General features: G+C 40.8%; 1 protein-coding gene across 2 annotated transcripts in view; it reads right to left on the minus strand.

The window, feature by feature from the left end:
• Nucleotides 1–333: 333 nt before the first annotated feature.
• The window catches only part of LOC5578528 (protein O-mannosyl-transferase 2), a 62,073-nt gene continuing 44,003 nt past the window's right edge, over nt 334–18,403 (minus strand). For both annotated transcript variants that reach the window (XM_021855093.1, XM_001663869.2), the window contains exon 9: nt 334–778. In XM_021855093.1, coding sequence (XP_021710785.1) covers nt 585–778 — 194 coding nt within the window. In that variant the 3' untranslated portion in view covers nt 334–584. The remainder of the gene's footprint in view (nt 779–18,403) is intronic.

The following is an 18,403-nucleotide window of genomic DNA, read 5'->3' on the forward strand; positions in this document are numbered from 1 at the left end:
ACCCCTCACTCCCCCTCGTCACACTTCGTCACAAATTCGTGAAGATCCCCCTCCCCCCTAAAAAGCTACGTCATTTATGGACGACCCCTTACCCACATAGTGCATGTTAAATGAACATTTGCATCCTTATATGATTGCGACAATAATATGTAATCATTTAGTTATTTTAGTTTGAATTTGTGTCTCTGCTATAGAGAACATCCCTATTTTTGATGTTGTGCGAAAGAACTATACAAATTCCTCGTTTTTCTATCCGAAACAAGATGATATCCTCAAGGTGTTTATTTTACCACCCCTTCCCCTACAGATAAGAAAGGAATTTCACACTATAACGACGCAAAAACAAAAACAGTGTTTTAATTTATTCGATGTTCCTTGAGTATTTCTTCATTTACGGTAGATATCTTCACTGGAAGCTAAACCTACAGGATAAAATTCCTCATTCTTGCAAAAAGTATTAACAAATCATTGCATCCGTTCCCGAGCGCAAACATGAGCGGAATAAAAATAAACTAACGAATCAAGAAAATAAAATCTCCAGTACGGTCGGTCGGTCCAGCTGGCAAGAGCTTGCGGCGTGCGCTTCAAAACTCCCACGTATCCATCCACTTGAGCCCGGACAGCGTTGAGTTGGGTTCGTGCGAAAACGGTCCATTCATTCCGTACGCCAAGGGTGAGAACAGTGCAAAGCTATAAACTAGAGCAGCCAATGCCACCCCCAGAATCGTATGGCGCAGCCAACTTGGGAGCTTCACCGTGAGGTAGTCCAGCATCACACCTGCAATTCACGGGAAAGAAAATAGGAAAACAAGTTAGTAAACTGGTGAAAAGACGTAAATCAAACAACATCGGGTAAGATATTTATCTGGATGCAACTTGGGTTGGTGAAGTACCCGGCTTTCAAGGGAATTTCGAGACCATAGACTAAGGGGGCCTTCTTTAGCCGAGTGGTTATAGTCCGCGGCTACAAAGCAAAGCCATGCTGAAGGTGTCTGGGTTCGAGTCCCAGTCGGTCCAGGATCTGGTAATGGAAATTTCTTTGACTTCCCTGGGCATAAAGTATCATCGTACCTGCCACACGATATACGAATGCAAAAATGGCAACATAGGCAAAGAAAACTCTCAGTTAATAAGTTTAGAAGTGCTAATTAAAACACTACGCTGAGTAGCCGGCTTTGTCCCAGTAGCGACGTTAATGCCAAGAAGAAGAAAAAGGCTTTAAAAATACACATAGTTTCAATTGCTAACAGATTTTTGTGAAAAGCAATTTTTTTATACGAAAAATTGGTTTATAATTTTAAAATTGAAAATAGAACATCCAACAAATTTTTACAACATTACTGAAGATCATTTTTCTCTTCGTCATAAAGTTTTGAAGATATAAATTTGATAATGTGAACAAAATTATGTTTATTTTTGTTCGGTGATGGTCTCATAGGTATAAAATGTGGGATTTTTCAAGTGTATGAATGTTTGGCCTTCATTTGGTAGAAATCGATTATGATCAATTACACGTGCTGTGGACACTTGAGTGGAATGACCTATATTTTAATAATAAAAAACACAAATAATAACCAATTGTGGCTAACCGATTGTGGTTCACAATGAGAATATTTGCATTCAATTTCAACCATGACAATTTTTCAAACCTGTTGTCATACACAAAAGACAAATTATTGTGACAGTGGTCTCAATCGATGAGATAAAAAAATAATACAATTTTTATCAGAATCATACGTTGCTGTTATTTTCGTGGTAATCCACAACATCGCAATCATCACATACACATTAATACCAGGGATAGCTCATTACCGACACAATTCAGAAGCCTATGATTTAAAAACCTTCAATTTTCTGCCTCAAATATGATAATGCATCGGTAATACGTCACATACAGACCGCCCATTCATATGTAACCTGACTCAGCTAGGTAGCATCCACTGCACTATATGGAGTTATGGGTGGGTGCATGATCCTTCTTGCCCTGTAAGCCAACCTACACAGCATTCACTTATGCACCACCACCCAAATGAATCAACCCCGTTGCCCTAGCTGCGTCCTTTAAAAAATCCCTTCAATAAAACGTGTTACGTGTACACCATGTCAGAGAGCCATCCAGTCTGCCCCACAATGTAGTCACGTCGCTTATCAATTATCTCATCATCAAGTATCCACTGTCGAAATTGATGGGTTTTTCGGCCCATCCGGTTCTGTACGACCACCCACACTCTGTTCCTACCTGTCGCCATAGTGCTCGTGTTGAATGGGCACATAATAGGATGATGTTTTCAATCAATTTTTGGTCAGCTTCGAAGTGATGAATAATTATGTGTGATGTCCGATGTCCATGGTTCTGTCAAAAATGTGCGTTAATGTGCTTATTGGTTTAAGGTGCTCAAGCGAAAAGTTGCAAGCCGAACAAAGGGCTTTAAGACAAATTTAAATTTGGTATTGAGGATCTAAAGTTCATTATCAGATTCTACAAAAATAGTGCAATTGCATAAGGAGAAAGCTAAGGAAGTTTACCACTAGGGTAAGTGGATCTTTCAATTATCAGGTATCAGAAAGCCTCCAAAAGGCACGTTTCTCACCTATTGGGAGATTTATGCCATCGCCATATTTGAGCCTATTTCACCTTCTACTCGATGGGATGGTAAAGAGAAAGATGGGAGGAAATTGGAGTGGGGTCCCTTGAAGAAACTCGCATAAGCGAAATGAGAGCATGTGAGCATGCTACTGTAGAGAAGAGAAGAGAAATGAGAAAATTAAATAAAGAATAAATATATTAGATAAAGAATAAATAAATTTAATAAAGGAATAAACTCATTGAAATTTAAAACTAATAGTCATCGTGTAGCTTCTTATTTTACAATTCCAAAGAAAAAACAAACAAATTCCTTACTGCCCTCGTACGTTTGTCTAGAATTTTCAATGCTCAGCGTATAAGCCAAAAAAAACAATACGAAGAAGAAAAAAGGCGCGCGATTCATGGTCTTATAGGGGAATTTGAGAATTTCTCCTCCACTAGACTGATATCCGATCGGGAATATGCCCAGCAATCCGGTACTGAGCTCATCATCATCAGTTTACTTTTGCCCCTCAAAGACGTCGAACGTAATCAAAAGTGGTTCTCCAGTTAGCGTTATTAGTTCGCGAATTTTCGACAGTGTGAAGAAGAAGAAGAAGATAAAGAATATGGAAACGGAGGGTCGCTTTGCGCGGCTGGTTCCTCCGGAACCAAAAACTCCAAGAGGAAGAAGTTGGAGCCGGTCGCCGTCTACGACGACAAAATTTACCAGCAAGTGCTGGGAAGCAACCAATTCCCCAATCGGCCGCTGGAAAATCCAACCCGGTGGTGTCGGCCTCAAATAAAACCGGGAAGAAGAAGCAACCCTTGATTGTCAAGAACGTCAGCTTCAGTGAGCTAGCTGGAAAAATGGTGCCATGTAACGCTGTACTAATGTACAAACTCATCCGTTTTGGCATAAAAATCCAGTACACTACTGCCGATGACGTCAACAAGGTGCTGACGTACCTACAACAACATGGCATCGAGTGCCACACGTGCCGTGTGATGCTACGCGGCCTTCCACTAGTGGACCTCCAACCTGCCCTGGGTCGCCTCAAGGAGGAACACGGCATTGTTGCCATAGCAGCCCACATCATCCGGCGGAAGGAGGCAAGCGACGAATCCTTCTACTTGCTGCATTTCCCGAAAGGCTACACCAACCTTACGAAGCTGCACGAAGTAAGGAACATCGGACGGATGACCATGCGATGGAAAGCGAATCGCAACAAGCGAGTGGATGGTACGTGAAACTGTCATCTAAAAGCCGATGCAACAGCTCCGGCGAGGCCCACGGAACGGAAACGTGCCCGGTGAAGGAGCCCTCGCGAGAAACGTTGCGCCAACTGTAGCGGCGTGCATCTTGCAACGGACCATGGCTGTCCGAAGAGAGCAGAATATCTGCAAATCCGACAGCAAGCAACTACGGAAAACCAGCCGGCCCAGAGGAGCAAGAAATCCCCTGCAGCGTCTGCCCCAACAACAACGAATTTCCCAACGCTACCAAACAGCTCGGTAACCGTCGAGACTCCGAAATTCACGGGCCCCTCATTCGCAACCACCATCGGGACCAATCAGCGGCGTACTCTATGAGGGCGAAAAAGATCGAGTTGGGTAACTTCCTTGCCCAACACAACATCTATGTGGAAGTGATCACCGAGACCCGGCTCAATTCATCGATCAACTTTTCGCTTCCGGCACACACCATGGTCCGGCTTGATCGGCACCCCAAGCGGCGGTGGCACAGTTGCTGTCCTGATTAGACAGGGCATCCGCTACGAAATTCTGCCGCATCCGAAAACCAGCGTCAACGAGGCAATCGGGACGAAAATCCACGGACGCAGTGGTGACATGTTACTGTATGCTGTCTACGTTCCTCAACAGTGTACGGACACATCCATTAAATTCTAGGAGGATCTTGAGAAGCTCACCAGCGGAACCGGCATTGTGGTAGCCGGCAACCTCAACGCTCGTCATACCATGTGGCAAAGCCATACCTGCAACAGGAACGGAAACCTCCTTGCCGACCACCACAGCTCGGACTCGTGCGTCCTACACTTCCCAGACGAGCCCACGTTCCTCTCTGCAGCCAAAAAAACATCAACCCTGAACGTTTTCCTCTCGGACCTGGACCTCTCGAAGCCAGTCACCCACGACGAGCTGAGTTCCGACCACTATCCGGTGGTATGCGAGCTCGACTGCAGTCTAACACCAGCCGCGCTGGCGATAGATGGAATAACCATCGAGTCAACTGGGGGGCTTTAAGTCGCTATTACCTTATCTGCCATAAAATTTTGGGCAACTGCAAGGGACATGGAGCTCTTTATTTTGTCTTTGATTCGGCCGTCTTCCCCAAGTCATCGGAGGGTACCGGTGAGGCATGAACGCACCACGATTGACGCCTACATCCGACAATTAATTCAGCAACGCAACACTGTGTGGCGGCAATTCCAGCGCTCCGGATGCCCCCTAAAGAAGCACGAGCTCTCGCTCTTCAACTGGCGGATTGGAGACCGCATGACAACCATCCGTAACCAGCAATTTGCCAACAGCATTCGACAGATGGACGTCCACTCGAGGCCATTCTGGAAGGTGGCGAAAGTTATGAAGAAACCGCCAACTTCAGTACCACCACTGAAGGATGACGTCGTATCTCCGCCGCCAAAGTCGTGCAAGCACACAATCTCGGTGCGAACATTGTGAGCCCGCACGAATCCATGGTGCGGCGAACCATCAACTAACTGGCTTTGAAGAAACTATCAAGCAAGGCGTTCCGTTTTCTAGCGGCAGTCTTCACGAGCTGCTTCCAACTGAACCATTTCCCGGCTAGGTGGAAGATAGGGATGGTCAACTTTATTTCGCCCAGACAACCAAAATGTACGTATAACGAAATCACCTGGAGGCTTTGTATGTGCAACATTTCACTTATAAGATGTCGCGAAAAGGCCTTCTACGTACAAAAGTGGAGGCGATATGCGTGCATATATTATGTGAAGATTAATAACATACAATGCGAGTGTATAAATATTCCACCGAACTAACCTGTGATCTTATGCGACTCAACTTATGATAACAAATGTCGATTTGACAGCTGCTACGAATTGATTCGACTTACTTTGTACGAGTGTACGGGACGAAACAAAATGTACAAATGAACTCAGAAAAGAAGTGTTTTATGCGAGGAAGCTCATTAATCTGACGAGTTTATCAACAGTGTTTTGCGAGTTTGATGTAATTAGTATGAATAAACGAGTTGTAACATGAACGTTCATGCGATTTCAGGTTGTCTGGGCGAAACCTGGCATGTACCTTACGGCCCCAACGAGCTCTCGGCCTAAAGTTATTGTCGGCAGTCAGTAAACTCTTCAATGGCTCATTCTTCAGCGATTGATGGCACACATCGATGAGAATCATCGTCCCTGAACAGTTTTGCTTCCGGGAAGGACACTCCACACTATTCCTAAACATTCCTAAATAATGGAAGCAGTGTTTAAAAGGCTCTACAGACGAGGAAGGACATTCCACCGTCCACCAGCTGGTCCGAGTGGAGAACATCATCCATCGAAACAAAACGCTTTCCAACAATACGGTCCATGGTACCGTAAAACGGGGTAACTTTGATAGTTTTTTCGAAGAAAACTTGAATATTTATGCATGCTGTTTCAAAGTTTTATAATTTATATTTTTAAAACAAGTACTGGCATCCTAACTATCGATTACAGTTGAAAGATTGCCAAAAGGTTCATTCTGAATGGATTTATAATTTTGAATATAATCGAAAGTCGGTTTTCTGCTTTGGGGTAACTTTGATAATGGAGTACAAATCGAACAAAATTGAATGAATTATGAAACATTTATAGGGCATTGCATACCTTTAGGCGTTTAACGCTATATGGAAATTTCTGACTTAGATTACAAAAATGGTCCCAGTTTATACAAATTGTAGTCGTTAAGAGATTTGAGACCGAATTTATGTTCCACTATAACTAGGCTGTCAAGGATAAGTGACGAACTTATTAAGGCTTCATCAAATAGTGATCGGAGAACTGATTGTTTGTGAGCGTTTCAGAAATGCTAAAATCTTACAAATATTTAATATTTGCATATAAATCCTCAAATGTGCTTGATTCCAACAAAAATAGCTTTGACATGAAGTGTCATACTAAAACTCTTTACTTTTGCATTAGTTTTGCTCAACTGATTAACAGAAACTTTGTTATTTCGTTTAGTATGTTGTGGGTCTCGCACTATCAAAGTTACCCGCATTATCAAAGTTACCCCGTTTTACGGTACTCCTGGATGTTGAAAAGGCCTGCGAAAACGTCTGGCACGACGGTCTCATCCATAAGCTGGTGCAAGCAAACGTCCCAGACCCGCTGTCGAGGATGGTAAAAAGCTACCTTACTTACAGTCCATCTTGCAGGTGCCTCATCAATTCACCGAGTGGTGACAGCGGGCGTGCCTCAAGGCAGTCTGCTAGCGTCAGAGTTGTGAAGTACTGTAGCAAACATTCACCACCTCTACATTCACATGTTTCTACACGACCATCAGAAACCAAAGCCAACCAAAATATTTTACGGCTCTTCAGAACTGTAATCTTCTTCTTCCAACGTTTATTCAAACCCAATGCGAAATGACTCGAGCACAGTGGTAACACGATTTTTCCGGTTTTCGGGGTTTTGCATTTTTGCTCGATAAACTGCCGTGAATCGCAAGTCAGTCCCGAAAACGATAATCGAAGAGAAACAAAAATCCAACCACTGTATGAACCGTTGGCAGCGTAGCGCCTGATGGTATTGGTACTGCTGCTACTTTGTGTTGTGGTTTACTGGCTCAATTGATGAACGGCTGTAGAAATTGTTGACAATTCGCATGCCTGGCTAGGGCCCATCCTGTACAATCTGTACACCATTGACATCTCACAGCTGCCTGCAGGGTGCAGCTTGGCGCTGTACGCGGACGACAGTGGGATCATCGCGAACGGTAGAACACCACTCACTACCGGTCCCGACTTCAGCAAGCCGAAGCCAGTGTGAGGAACGTGCGCCGAAATCTAAAGAAGAAAAAAGGTCCAGAATAGGTTACGGCGAATGATCTTAGAAGACCCGTACGACACGAGTATCAGCAAGCTACACCGTGTCGCAGGGTGCAAAATCATCAATGAGCGCGTCGAAGAAGCGATTGACAGCTTTATAGCAAATGCCGCTGCTTCAGAGCAACCGCTCATCCGAGCGCTGGTCAATTAGAATAACAAATTTTTAGATAAAGTGGGTTCATTTCATATATTTAGTTAGCATCTAAACAGATAACAATGAATTAACAATTTCACGTCATAATACTCGGTTCGTGGCCGCATCTCTCCATCCTCGGATCTGCCCCACGCTCGCAAAATCGATACGCACTAGATCCTCCCACCTAGCTTGCTGCGCTCCACGCCTTCCTGTACTAACAGGATCCGAAGCGAACACCATCTTTGCAGGATTGCTCCTGGCCAACCTAGATATCCTATGATGAATTTGACGTCGTGGCTTGGGTAACTTAAAAGCGTCTTTGTCATCATCATTGCTTCCGGAGTGAGGGCTGTGCACGCTTATTTTGCTGAAGTTGAAGAACCGGCCTTTGAGCCTCAACTTGCACATTCTCTCATTGATCGGCCACCATCCGATCAAGCGCCTCTGTATATCACCCATCACTAAAAAAGCTGTTCCCAGTTCGTATGTGTTGCCGCAGCTTTCGTAGATGGTATGGTTACCTCTAAGCGTTCGCACCATTGATACCTTCCAACACACTTCCTTCAACGTAACGATGCCGAATCCGCGATGCTTCAGCACGTCGGCGAGTATGCGTGTGCTCCCGATGAAGTTGAGAGATTTACAGTTCCACGCCCACTTCCAATCGCTAGTCTCTTTACGTTGCAGTATTCTTTACCGATTGTCCCGGTTCGTATTCTCTCGTTGATTATTCGTTGCTTGATTTGCTTACGGCTGGCTTGCAGAGCCTGACACCAACTCCCTAGATTTCAGGAGGACCATTCCCCCTAAATGTTCGGAGTAAGGGTATGCGAAATACCGAATGATTCCGTCAAATACGCTTCGAAACGAAATTCCGCGGAATTCCACGGAACTCGCACAGGCGAAATTTGAATTTTGCTTTTTCGTTTCGTTTCGCCAAATTGTTAAAATATTTCCACGGAAAATTGAAAACAAACGGAATAAAACGGAATTTCGCGAAATTCGAGTTTAATTTCGAACAAAAAAAAAAAGCAAAGCGTTTGCTTCTACTCCTAGCAGCTACAGTCAAAAATGGGTCCGTATTATGGATCAAATCGACTCATATCATGGATCAGAACACTATAACAGCAAATTATCTGCGAGGCAAACGTATGGTGGCCAATCGATCAAGTGTTCAGCTTGAACCGCTGTCGGGTTCGTTAGATTTGTGCTCTTGAAATTCTGAGGTATGCCTTCGATTTATATCCACCTTAAACAAGGAAGATGCATACATTATTTTATATCAAAAAATGAATCTAGGTTTATTCACGCTGTACCACACCACCAACTTCTCTGTCCTCTTATAACGTGACATAATTTCCTCACCACCCCCAATTAAAAAATATGCGAATATTGATGATATATTATTACAAGTATTGGAATTTGGCCGCAAGGCAAAGGTCTTAGGGGCCTATTTTGTAAATCGAGCAGATTCATGTGACTCGTCCGTATTCATTGTCGATCAAAGCAAGCATGCATATTTCAGATGTCACCCGTCGACTCCCATAGTAATCCAGTCACATAGAGTGACAACTGTCGAAAAACTCGAGTGACAGAGCCGAGTCGAGCAAATTTTTGACAGTGACTCCAGTCGAGTCATTTTGATGATTTGTTTTAGTAATAATCACAAATCAGTTATAAATTTGATTCATGCATTGCATGCACCATCAAAATTGGTTCCGGATTTAGATTCAAGTTTGGTGGGGTACCTAGGGTATTTCACAATAGAAAAGCGCAAAAAAATTTTTTTTCGGTTTTCGCACATCTAAATCTCGAGAAAAAAAATAAGCCAAACATTAAATTTAGCTCATTGAAATACGGATCTGAAAGAACATGGGCGAACTTGTCAATCTTATTTGCGGTTCCTCTATGCTATGTAGTCCAGGTTCAAAATTTTTTTTTTCGTAATTTTCAAATATTTTTTAAAGTACTCTCGTGGTTCAAAATTTAGTGAAAACGTAATTTTGTAGTCAGTTTTAAACAAAAAATCTGAAAATGAGATAATATCAACAATCCTTAATTCTTCCAGAAATCGTTCAGAAATTCCTTCACAGATTTTGGAATGGGATCATTTCTCCATTATTTGCTCTACAAAATAATAGAAATACCTTCAGTATTTTCTACAAGGTTTACTTTAAAAGTTTGCATTCATCCAGATTTGATCCCTCCAAAAATTGATTCACAGTTTATGCAAGGCTTTTCCAGAAAATTTATTAGGAACTTCTAAATTAACCCCAACAGGCAATCCTAGTTAAGATGCTGTCCAAATATCTTATTTAGAGTTAATTACTTTTGCAGTTCTTTCAAATTTATCTTGATTGATTTTTTAGGTATGTGTTGATGGATTTTTTTTTAATTTAATTTAATTCAATACTCCAGCAAATACTAAAGCAAGTATTCCAGTTTCCTGTGTTCTACTTATTTTTCTTCTTCTTTATGGCGTTATGTTCCACCTGGGACAGAGTCTGTGTTTTCATGATCACTTATCGACTTGTGTCCCCAATCAAATTCATTCAAGCCACAAAGCATAAAGCACAGCAAAAAAAAATGAATATCATTATTCCATGTTTTATGGTATATATTAGCATAACATCACATCCACATGATTAAAAAAATTGTAAGGCATTTCTAAAAATCAAATTAATTTTGGGCTCCTCTCAATATTTTTGAGATTGTTTCAAATGTTTGTAACTGCTTTTTGACCCACTTCTTAGTTGTAAAACTCATTGCCTTGTGTGAGTGTCAGATGTGTTGAAATGAAACCTTATGAAGTTATTAAGAAGATTTCAAACAAACAGAAAAGGGTCTTACCAAAACATGTAAGGATTCCGCTAAGCAACGCTAAGGTTTCCATATGGTAAAGGATTTAAAAAGACGTTTGTTATGCCTATTGTCGAATTTCCAGCTTTTGACAAGAAAAAAAAACAACTTAAACGCGTATTCCGCGAAACAAATTCAAAAATATCGTTTCGTTTCGAAAAATTCCGTGAGATATTTGATTTCGTATCGAGTTACACGAAACATTTTTAAATTTCGTTTCGTTTCGTCATTATAAGCGCAAGATATTCCGCGTATCGTTTCGTTTCGTATCGACATGGAAAAAATCCATATCGCATACTATTAGTTCGGAGGACCATAGTGCGCACCTTCTCTGGCACTCGGACGATAAACAGCCGCCCCTGACATGGGGAACAGACGCTATTTTGAGCTGCTCCTAAAATGGAGTACAGACGCTCCAGGTTTGCAGAAGCAAAAGCAAAAGCAAACGCCCCCTTCCCTGTCAGCATACGATCAAAGCTCCCACCGGGGTTGGTTACTCGATCTTCCCCAAGGTTACTCGTACCCCGGCAGGTACCACGATGAGGTAGAGATGCTGGACAAGAGGCTAAGGACCGCACAACGGGGTCTATTTTATTCCTGCAGGTACGCGAGGTACCAATGGTACGCCATGCCCAGCCATTTACCGTGTCAGATTAACCCCTCTACCGGCAGCTTCATTTTTTACCGCAAAATAAATATTCAAATCGTTATAACTTTTTTGTTTTTCCAATATTTTTGCACCATTTTTTCACATGTTCTCAAAAAACTCTTCTAGTTTAGAAATCCGTGTCGATATTAATTATTGGTCATCTAGTTTTAAAAATATTCCGATGTTCCTTGGGGGACCGACATTTTCCATGTAAAATGTCTTTGGCGGCCGTTTTGTTTTTGATCAATTTATCAAAAAAATAAAATATAATGCCAGGCAATAAGGAGCTTCTCTGAAAAAATCATACAAATCGGTTGAGTATTCTTGGAGATATCTGAAAATTACGATATGATGTTTTTTGAAGTTTTCATGATCTTTATTTGGCCAGCGTGGTTCCAGAAACCTAAATGGCCATTACGCAAAGACGGCTGCACCAAATTGCTTCATTTTTCAACAATATACTCTCATTATTGTATTGTTCCGAAGAGTGAATATCCGAATACGATTAAAATTCTGTAGCCTGAAAAATTAACGGGGGGTTTTAGTTGCGGGTCGGTCCCCCAAGGAATTTTGGAATATCTTCAAAACCAGATGACCAATGATCAATATCGATACAGATCCTAAAACTAGGAGAGTTTTTTGAAAGCTTGTGAAAAAATGGTGCAAAAATATTGAAAAACAAAAAGGTTATAACGATTTGAATTTGAATTTTGCGGTAAAAAATGAAGCTGCCGGTAGAGGGGTTAAGTAGGTTATGGAGGTTATAAAATAAAAATCTAATATGATATACAAAATTATATCAACAGACACACAAGTACCTACAACCACACACATATAGAAAAAAAAGGTATTATAGATACAAAACGAAAAACAAAGGTTGACAAAGTAAGACTTGTATCACTTAAAAACCATATATGTAAACAAACACATTATAATAAAATAAAAATACTGGATTCAGTTTTTAGCCGTTGTATGGCATACGCGAATAAACCGTCTAGTTCGAAAACCGATTCAAGTCGTTTCCCTCACTGAAAACTTTCTATAGTGTATATCATTTCTAAATTGAGGCGCCCCCCATAATTACGCCAATGTGTAAGACATCTACTTAAACATTGTAGTATTGTTTTGGACCGATACTAAGATACACATTTCAATGGCATTGAGTCAGTCAAAACAGTTTTTGATATTTTCTGTGAGAAATTAGAAATTAGTGCATTTCCACTACAATCTTTGGTTGCACAATGGATGTTGATTGACTTAAAAGGGCTCAAAAACCAAAGGAAGTTTGTGTGGATTACAAGGGTTGCTCCTGAATTTCGAAAAAATAGTAGACATTAATATCAATTTCAATGTGACCTACTGTCCTTTATCTGCATCATATACATTCCGATTATTTCATAATAAAATCGACCATCGCTCAGTTGACTTTGCACCACACTCAACCTACATTGAACGGCTTCTGAAACCCATCACGTTCGAAACAAATGACAGCACTGAATATCCAGATTATCAACATTAAACGGATTATCCCCATTATCGTAAAACAACAGGATTTCGCATCGACCTACCTTATGTAGCCACATATTTGCCTAGTTATTTTGTTGACCAACTGCCAAAACCTATTAAACAAGTTTTCATCTACCAATCGAGAGAAAATGGGATTCCCACCCTCAATTAGTTCAAGGTTTGGCACCTTGACGCAGATTTTCATTCCACTTTACCACTAAAGGTAGCTCAGCGCTATTTTCCCAATCTAGCTTGCACAACTGCAAGTGGGAAAATTTTCTTGCAGCGCGGTACATGTAATGGGTCCATAAGGTTGTGCTGGAGTGTCATTCAGTCCGACATTCGGCCAGTCTGAACCTGACCAACCAGGAAGCAGTTCACAACCAAACAGTGCTAGTTACAGTCCCGAAGGAGAAAAATTAGCGTAACGTGCCGGGAATTTCCAATTAAATTTTTATGGTTACCTTCCTGATCGTGCTTCTTTAATGGCAACACAGTGTTCTCTAGACCGTTGTTATCAGGAAAACGACGCCAAGAAAATCTGTGGTCACCAGTCATTTCTTATGGTCAAGTTGCACTGCCCATGAAAGCATAACCGTGCCATGTGGATTTCCGAACCAACTTCTTTTTTCGTCGTGGCATCCATGTTTTAATGCCATGCCCACACAGTTACGGATCACCAACAGTGACGGATCACTTTGGCGTTCAACATCGGAAAACTCGCTCAAAACATAAAAGTTGACGTAAAACATATTTTTTCCATGTTATACTATTTGTCTTCTACCATTTGTAATGTTAAGCACAACGTTCAACCGCTAAATAGCGGTGGATTTGACAAATATTCAGTTGGTACCACACAGCTATCATTATATGGTCGCTTTCTGTAAGAAGTGCCGTCAGCATTCATAAGCTCCCACATATGGTGAAATACAAATATTATAGCATAAAACATGCTCGTTCGCTTCGATTTATTATGAATTCATCTTTGGAAAACATTTCTCTTGATTGTTGATTCTAAATACCGAATATTATCACTTCTAACTGGTGATCCATAATATGGGCCAAGAAATTATTTTTTACCACGGTTATGGATCACTTCCAAATAATGTAGATTTCTGCCATTTTAAGCATTGGATTCGACATTTTCAGACAATAGCACTAAGGATAAAACTCATAAAACATCAAGGTTTGTAAATTTCATTTTTTAGCCGACGAAACTGGGTGGGAAACTTGGTGTGGAGCGAAAACAGTTCATGTCTCAGTTACTTCAATGCAGCATCACAAAAAAAGGGCATTTCACCCTTTTTTCCCGCTTGAACACTTTTATTTTTTGCAGTAATATGTGACGCATTGTTAAATTTCGCCAAATCATGCAATACAGATGAATTGAGTTGAAAATCTCTTGATTTTGCGCACTGATCCGTAATATGTCACAATTTGATCCATAATATGAAAATTGATCCATAATATGGTTTTCAGAAACCGATACAATTTTTATTTTTTTATGCAATCCTATGTAAATATTATACTCAAAATAGTTTACTAACCGAAGTTCCAATTTGAAACGATTCAATTCGTACTTTTAAATTACCATTTTTCGTTTTCCATGTTGTTTTATTGAATTTTATAGGTTGACTCCACACTATTTGATCCATAACTGTGGGATCATGGTATATACTTTTACTATGCATATAAAAATTAAGAAAGGGAGCCGTATCCAGAATAGGCACTTTTGATTCAATTCAGCAGTGTGGTACCAAAACTAGGCATAAAACGGGTCAATCTTCATGATTTTGAATATCTGTGACTCTGCTAGTTCAATTTTGGATGAATGACCGCTCTGGCCCATTTAACCACCAAAATAACCCAGAAATGGCCACCGGAGAAATCCGTATTGTGGGATATTTTATTATTTGTACCAAAACTAGACATGCGACGGCTCAATCTTCATGATTTTGAATAACTGTGGCTCTGAATGACCACTCTGGGTCATTGTTACCACCGAAATAACACAGGAATGGCCACTGGAAATATCCGTATTGTGGGACATTTCAGTTTTTGTACCAAAACTATGCATAAAACGGTTTAATTTTCATGATTTTGAATACCTGTGACTCTTCTAGTGTAATTATAGATGAATGGCTAATTGTGATCGAAAAAAAAAAACTGGAAATTCGTAGACACAGAAGTCAATGAAAACGAATTGTAAAATTGTGAAAAATATTGGAATCGTTCTGGTGGGCTTCGATGCTACGACTCCCAATACGCTAGACTATGCGGGTTAACCAACTACTCCACAGATCGGGTAACGATTCTGCAGCTCCGTCGGCTAACCTTAATCTTGAGGGCCTGAGTGGACATTTACCTATTGATTCTACCCCATTACCCCGAATGCCCTTTCCCCGAATGACATCACCCCGAATTCCATTACCCCGAATGTACCATTACTCCGAATTCCATCACCCCGAATGCTACTTCCCCGAATTTACAAATGTCTTGACATGATGATATTGATGACATTTCCCCATGATATTGGGATTCGGGGTAATGTCATTCGGGGTGATGGGTCGTTCGGAGTTTTGGAATTTGGGGTAATGGCGTTCGGGTTAATGGCATTCGGGGTAGTGGGATTCGGGGTAATGGGGTAGAATCTTACCTATTATTATGTGAGAAAAGTCACCTATAATTAAACTAATTAAACTATAATTAAACTAAAATGGAATGTCCCACGGTACGGGTATCTTCGGTGGCCATTTTTGAGTTATTTCGATAGCCCTAAAGAGAAAAAGTGTTCATTCAGCCATAATTAGCCATATCTTGGTTCAAAAACTGATAAGGGTATATCCGGTGGCGATTTATGGGTTATTGCAGTGCTCCAGAAGAACCAAAGTGGACAATTATCTAAAATTGAACTAGCAGAGTCACAGATATTCAAAATCATGAAGATTGAGCCGTCGAATGCCTAGTTTTGGTAGAAAAAATTAAATATCGTACAATACGGATATCTTTTCGGTCATTCATGGGTTATACAGGGTGTCCGCATATTATCCGAACAGCAAAATATTGAAAAGATAATCTCGCATTGAAAAAAAATGAAAAATCAATGTCCATGTACCTTTTTTTAAAACTTCTATATGTTAACACAAAACACAACTTTAAAAAAATTGGAAATTATTCACTTGTTTTTTAATTATAAATCGTGGTTTACGGCTAACCAACCGAGTGGAAGTTTAACAACTACCAAAAAGCTAAACATTACATATAATTTGCAATTGGATTAGATGGACAAATTGATGTGAAGATTTGCGAAAAAGTTACACGTCTTTTCAGTGAGAATCGAACTCACGACTCCCTGATCTCTAGCCGTCGCATACCTAGTTTTGGTACAAAACTGATATGTCCCACAATTCGGGTATCTCCGCTGGTCATTTCTGGATTACTTCGGTGGTGTTGAAGAGCCAAAGCGCTCATTCAGCTATAATTGAACTATAAGTGTCACAGAGATTCAAAATCATGAAGATTGAGCCGTCACATGCCTAGTTTTGGTACAAAACCTGAAATGTCTCACAATACGGGTATCTCCGGTGGCCGTTCCTGAGTTGTTTCGGTGGTCTAGAAGAACCAAAGCGGTCATTTATCTATAGTTGAACTAGCAGAGTCACAGGGATTCAAAATCATGAAGATTGAGCCGTCGCATGCCTACTTTTGGTGCTCAAGCTTTTTTTTTTTTTTTTTCCAGTGTCGGGGACATATTACCACTGCGACCATTTATTTGATCTTTTGTGGTGTTATCCTCTTTGTTTTTGCCGCGATGAGTGGACTCATCACTATAAGAAGTGACTATCCACCCATCAGTTGGCGTGTATCCCAATCAGGTACTGCATTTCGTATGAAACTCTGGTGCTCAAGCTTAGTGATCCCATATTACGGGTTTTCCGGTAGTCATTCCGGTGCTTCAAAAGGACCAGAATAACCATTGGCAAAAACCATCCAAAATTACAAAATCGTAAAGAATTGCACACAATTTATTTGGTTCTGGGGCATACATCCGAGTAATTTCATCAAATTGTCCAGATTGGCCACCTTCCGGGACTCCAGGAGCCGGTTCCGCACGGACCACACTGGACCAAATATTTCAGGGGATGTGCGCCAGTAATTGGTTCCTTATTAGAGAAAAATAATTAATGCCAAAATATCCATCAACCGAATAGTACCGATGTGAATTACATATTCAGAACTGCAATGGAAAATTACTTTTCGGATGTTCCGGGTTTCCGGAACCGGGTATGAATAACTAAGTGATTTGAGAATCTCTGTTCACAGTCCACGTGAATACCTGTTCAACAATATGAGGACGGTTCAGATTACTTGTTTAGTTACGAAACTACAGCTCGTCAAAGTAAGGGTCTCTAGAGGGACTTTTTTCATATGTAGCAGGTTCCCGGTGGCCACAGTGACCAAATCCGGATCTCCGGGAGGGTTTCTGAAACAAAACATGTGTTCCTTTCATTTAAGCCCAACAGAACAAAATTCGGTCAACACACTGATTTTTGCGAGCTGTTTGAATTTTCGGGTCGAAAACGACCCTAAGCCACAATCTGTAACTTTTTGTTAGGGACTAGGGAAGAGTAAACAGATAAATGAGGCATTCTAATACCGTTGATGACGTTTAAATGATGTCAATACATAACAGCCTTTACATGCTATAAACATTTTTACAATAGGATCATTTTCCATTGACTCAAGCGCTGTAAGGCATTGACGAGCTATTTTTATGTTGTTATTATAAAAAAAATGAAACACGACAAACTGAAAAATTTCGTTTTGCGGATATATCTGGATCATGACCGCTTAGAAAAATAGCGTCTTCGGCAAAGTTGTTCAGGAGTTGAAGGGCTATTATTATTTGAACAAAGAATTTCGAGATTTTGCAACCAGGCGGCGTTAGTAATCATGCAACTTTTGTTTTGCGAATATCTCAGGATCCTGATAATTTAGAAGCTCTGAAGGATCCTGATAATTCGGCAAAGTTATTCAGTAAGTTAAGAACTACCATTGTTTAAGCTAGATACAGTCAACTCTCCATAACTCAATAGTGAAGGGGCCATCGAGTTAGGGAGCTATCAAGTTACAGAACACAAAATCAGTGCATCTACGATCCAAGGGACCATCGAGTTAGCCATGAAAAGAAACTTTTACTATGGTTCTCATACTCGATATCGAGATACAAAATATCAAGTAAGGGAGAGTTAACTGTAAAACAAAATGTTATTGCAGATATATTAAGGTGAAGATGAATCGAAGCCATGCTTCAAATTTTCAAGAGCACCGATCTGGAGAACTAAACATTCGTTCAAGCTGAAAACTAAATCGATTGGTCACTCGCTGGTGGTGACCAATCGATTAGGTTTTCAGCTCAAACGGATGTTTGGTTTTCCAGAAACGTGCTCTTGAAAATTTGAACATTGGCTTCGATTAATCTTCACCTTAAGAGCCTGACCACTGGTGGTAGGTTTTGGGAGCTCGGTGGGTGGTAGCCTGAATGGTTACGGTCAGCTAACGTATGCTTGCCCTAGCTGTATGGCTAGTGCT

Source organism: Aedes aegypti, chromosome 1, assembly GCF_002204515.2.
Source record: "Aedes aegypti strain LVP_AGWG chromosome 1, AaegL5.0 Primary Assembly, whole genome shotgun sequence".
NCBI lineage: Eukaryota > Metazoa > Arthropoda > Insecta > Diptera > Culicidae > Aedes > Aedes aegypti.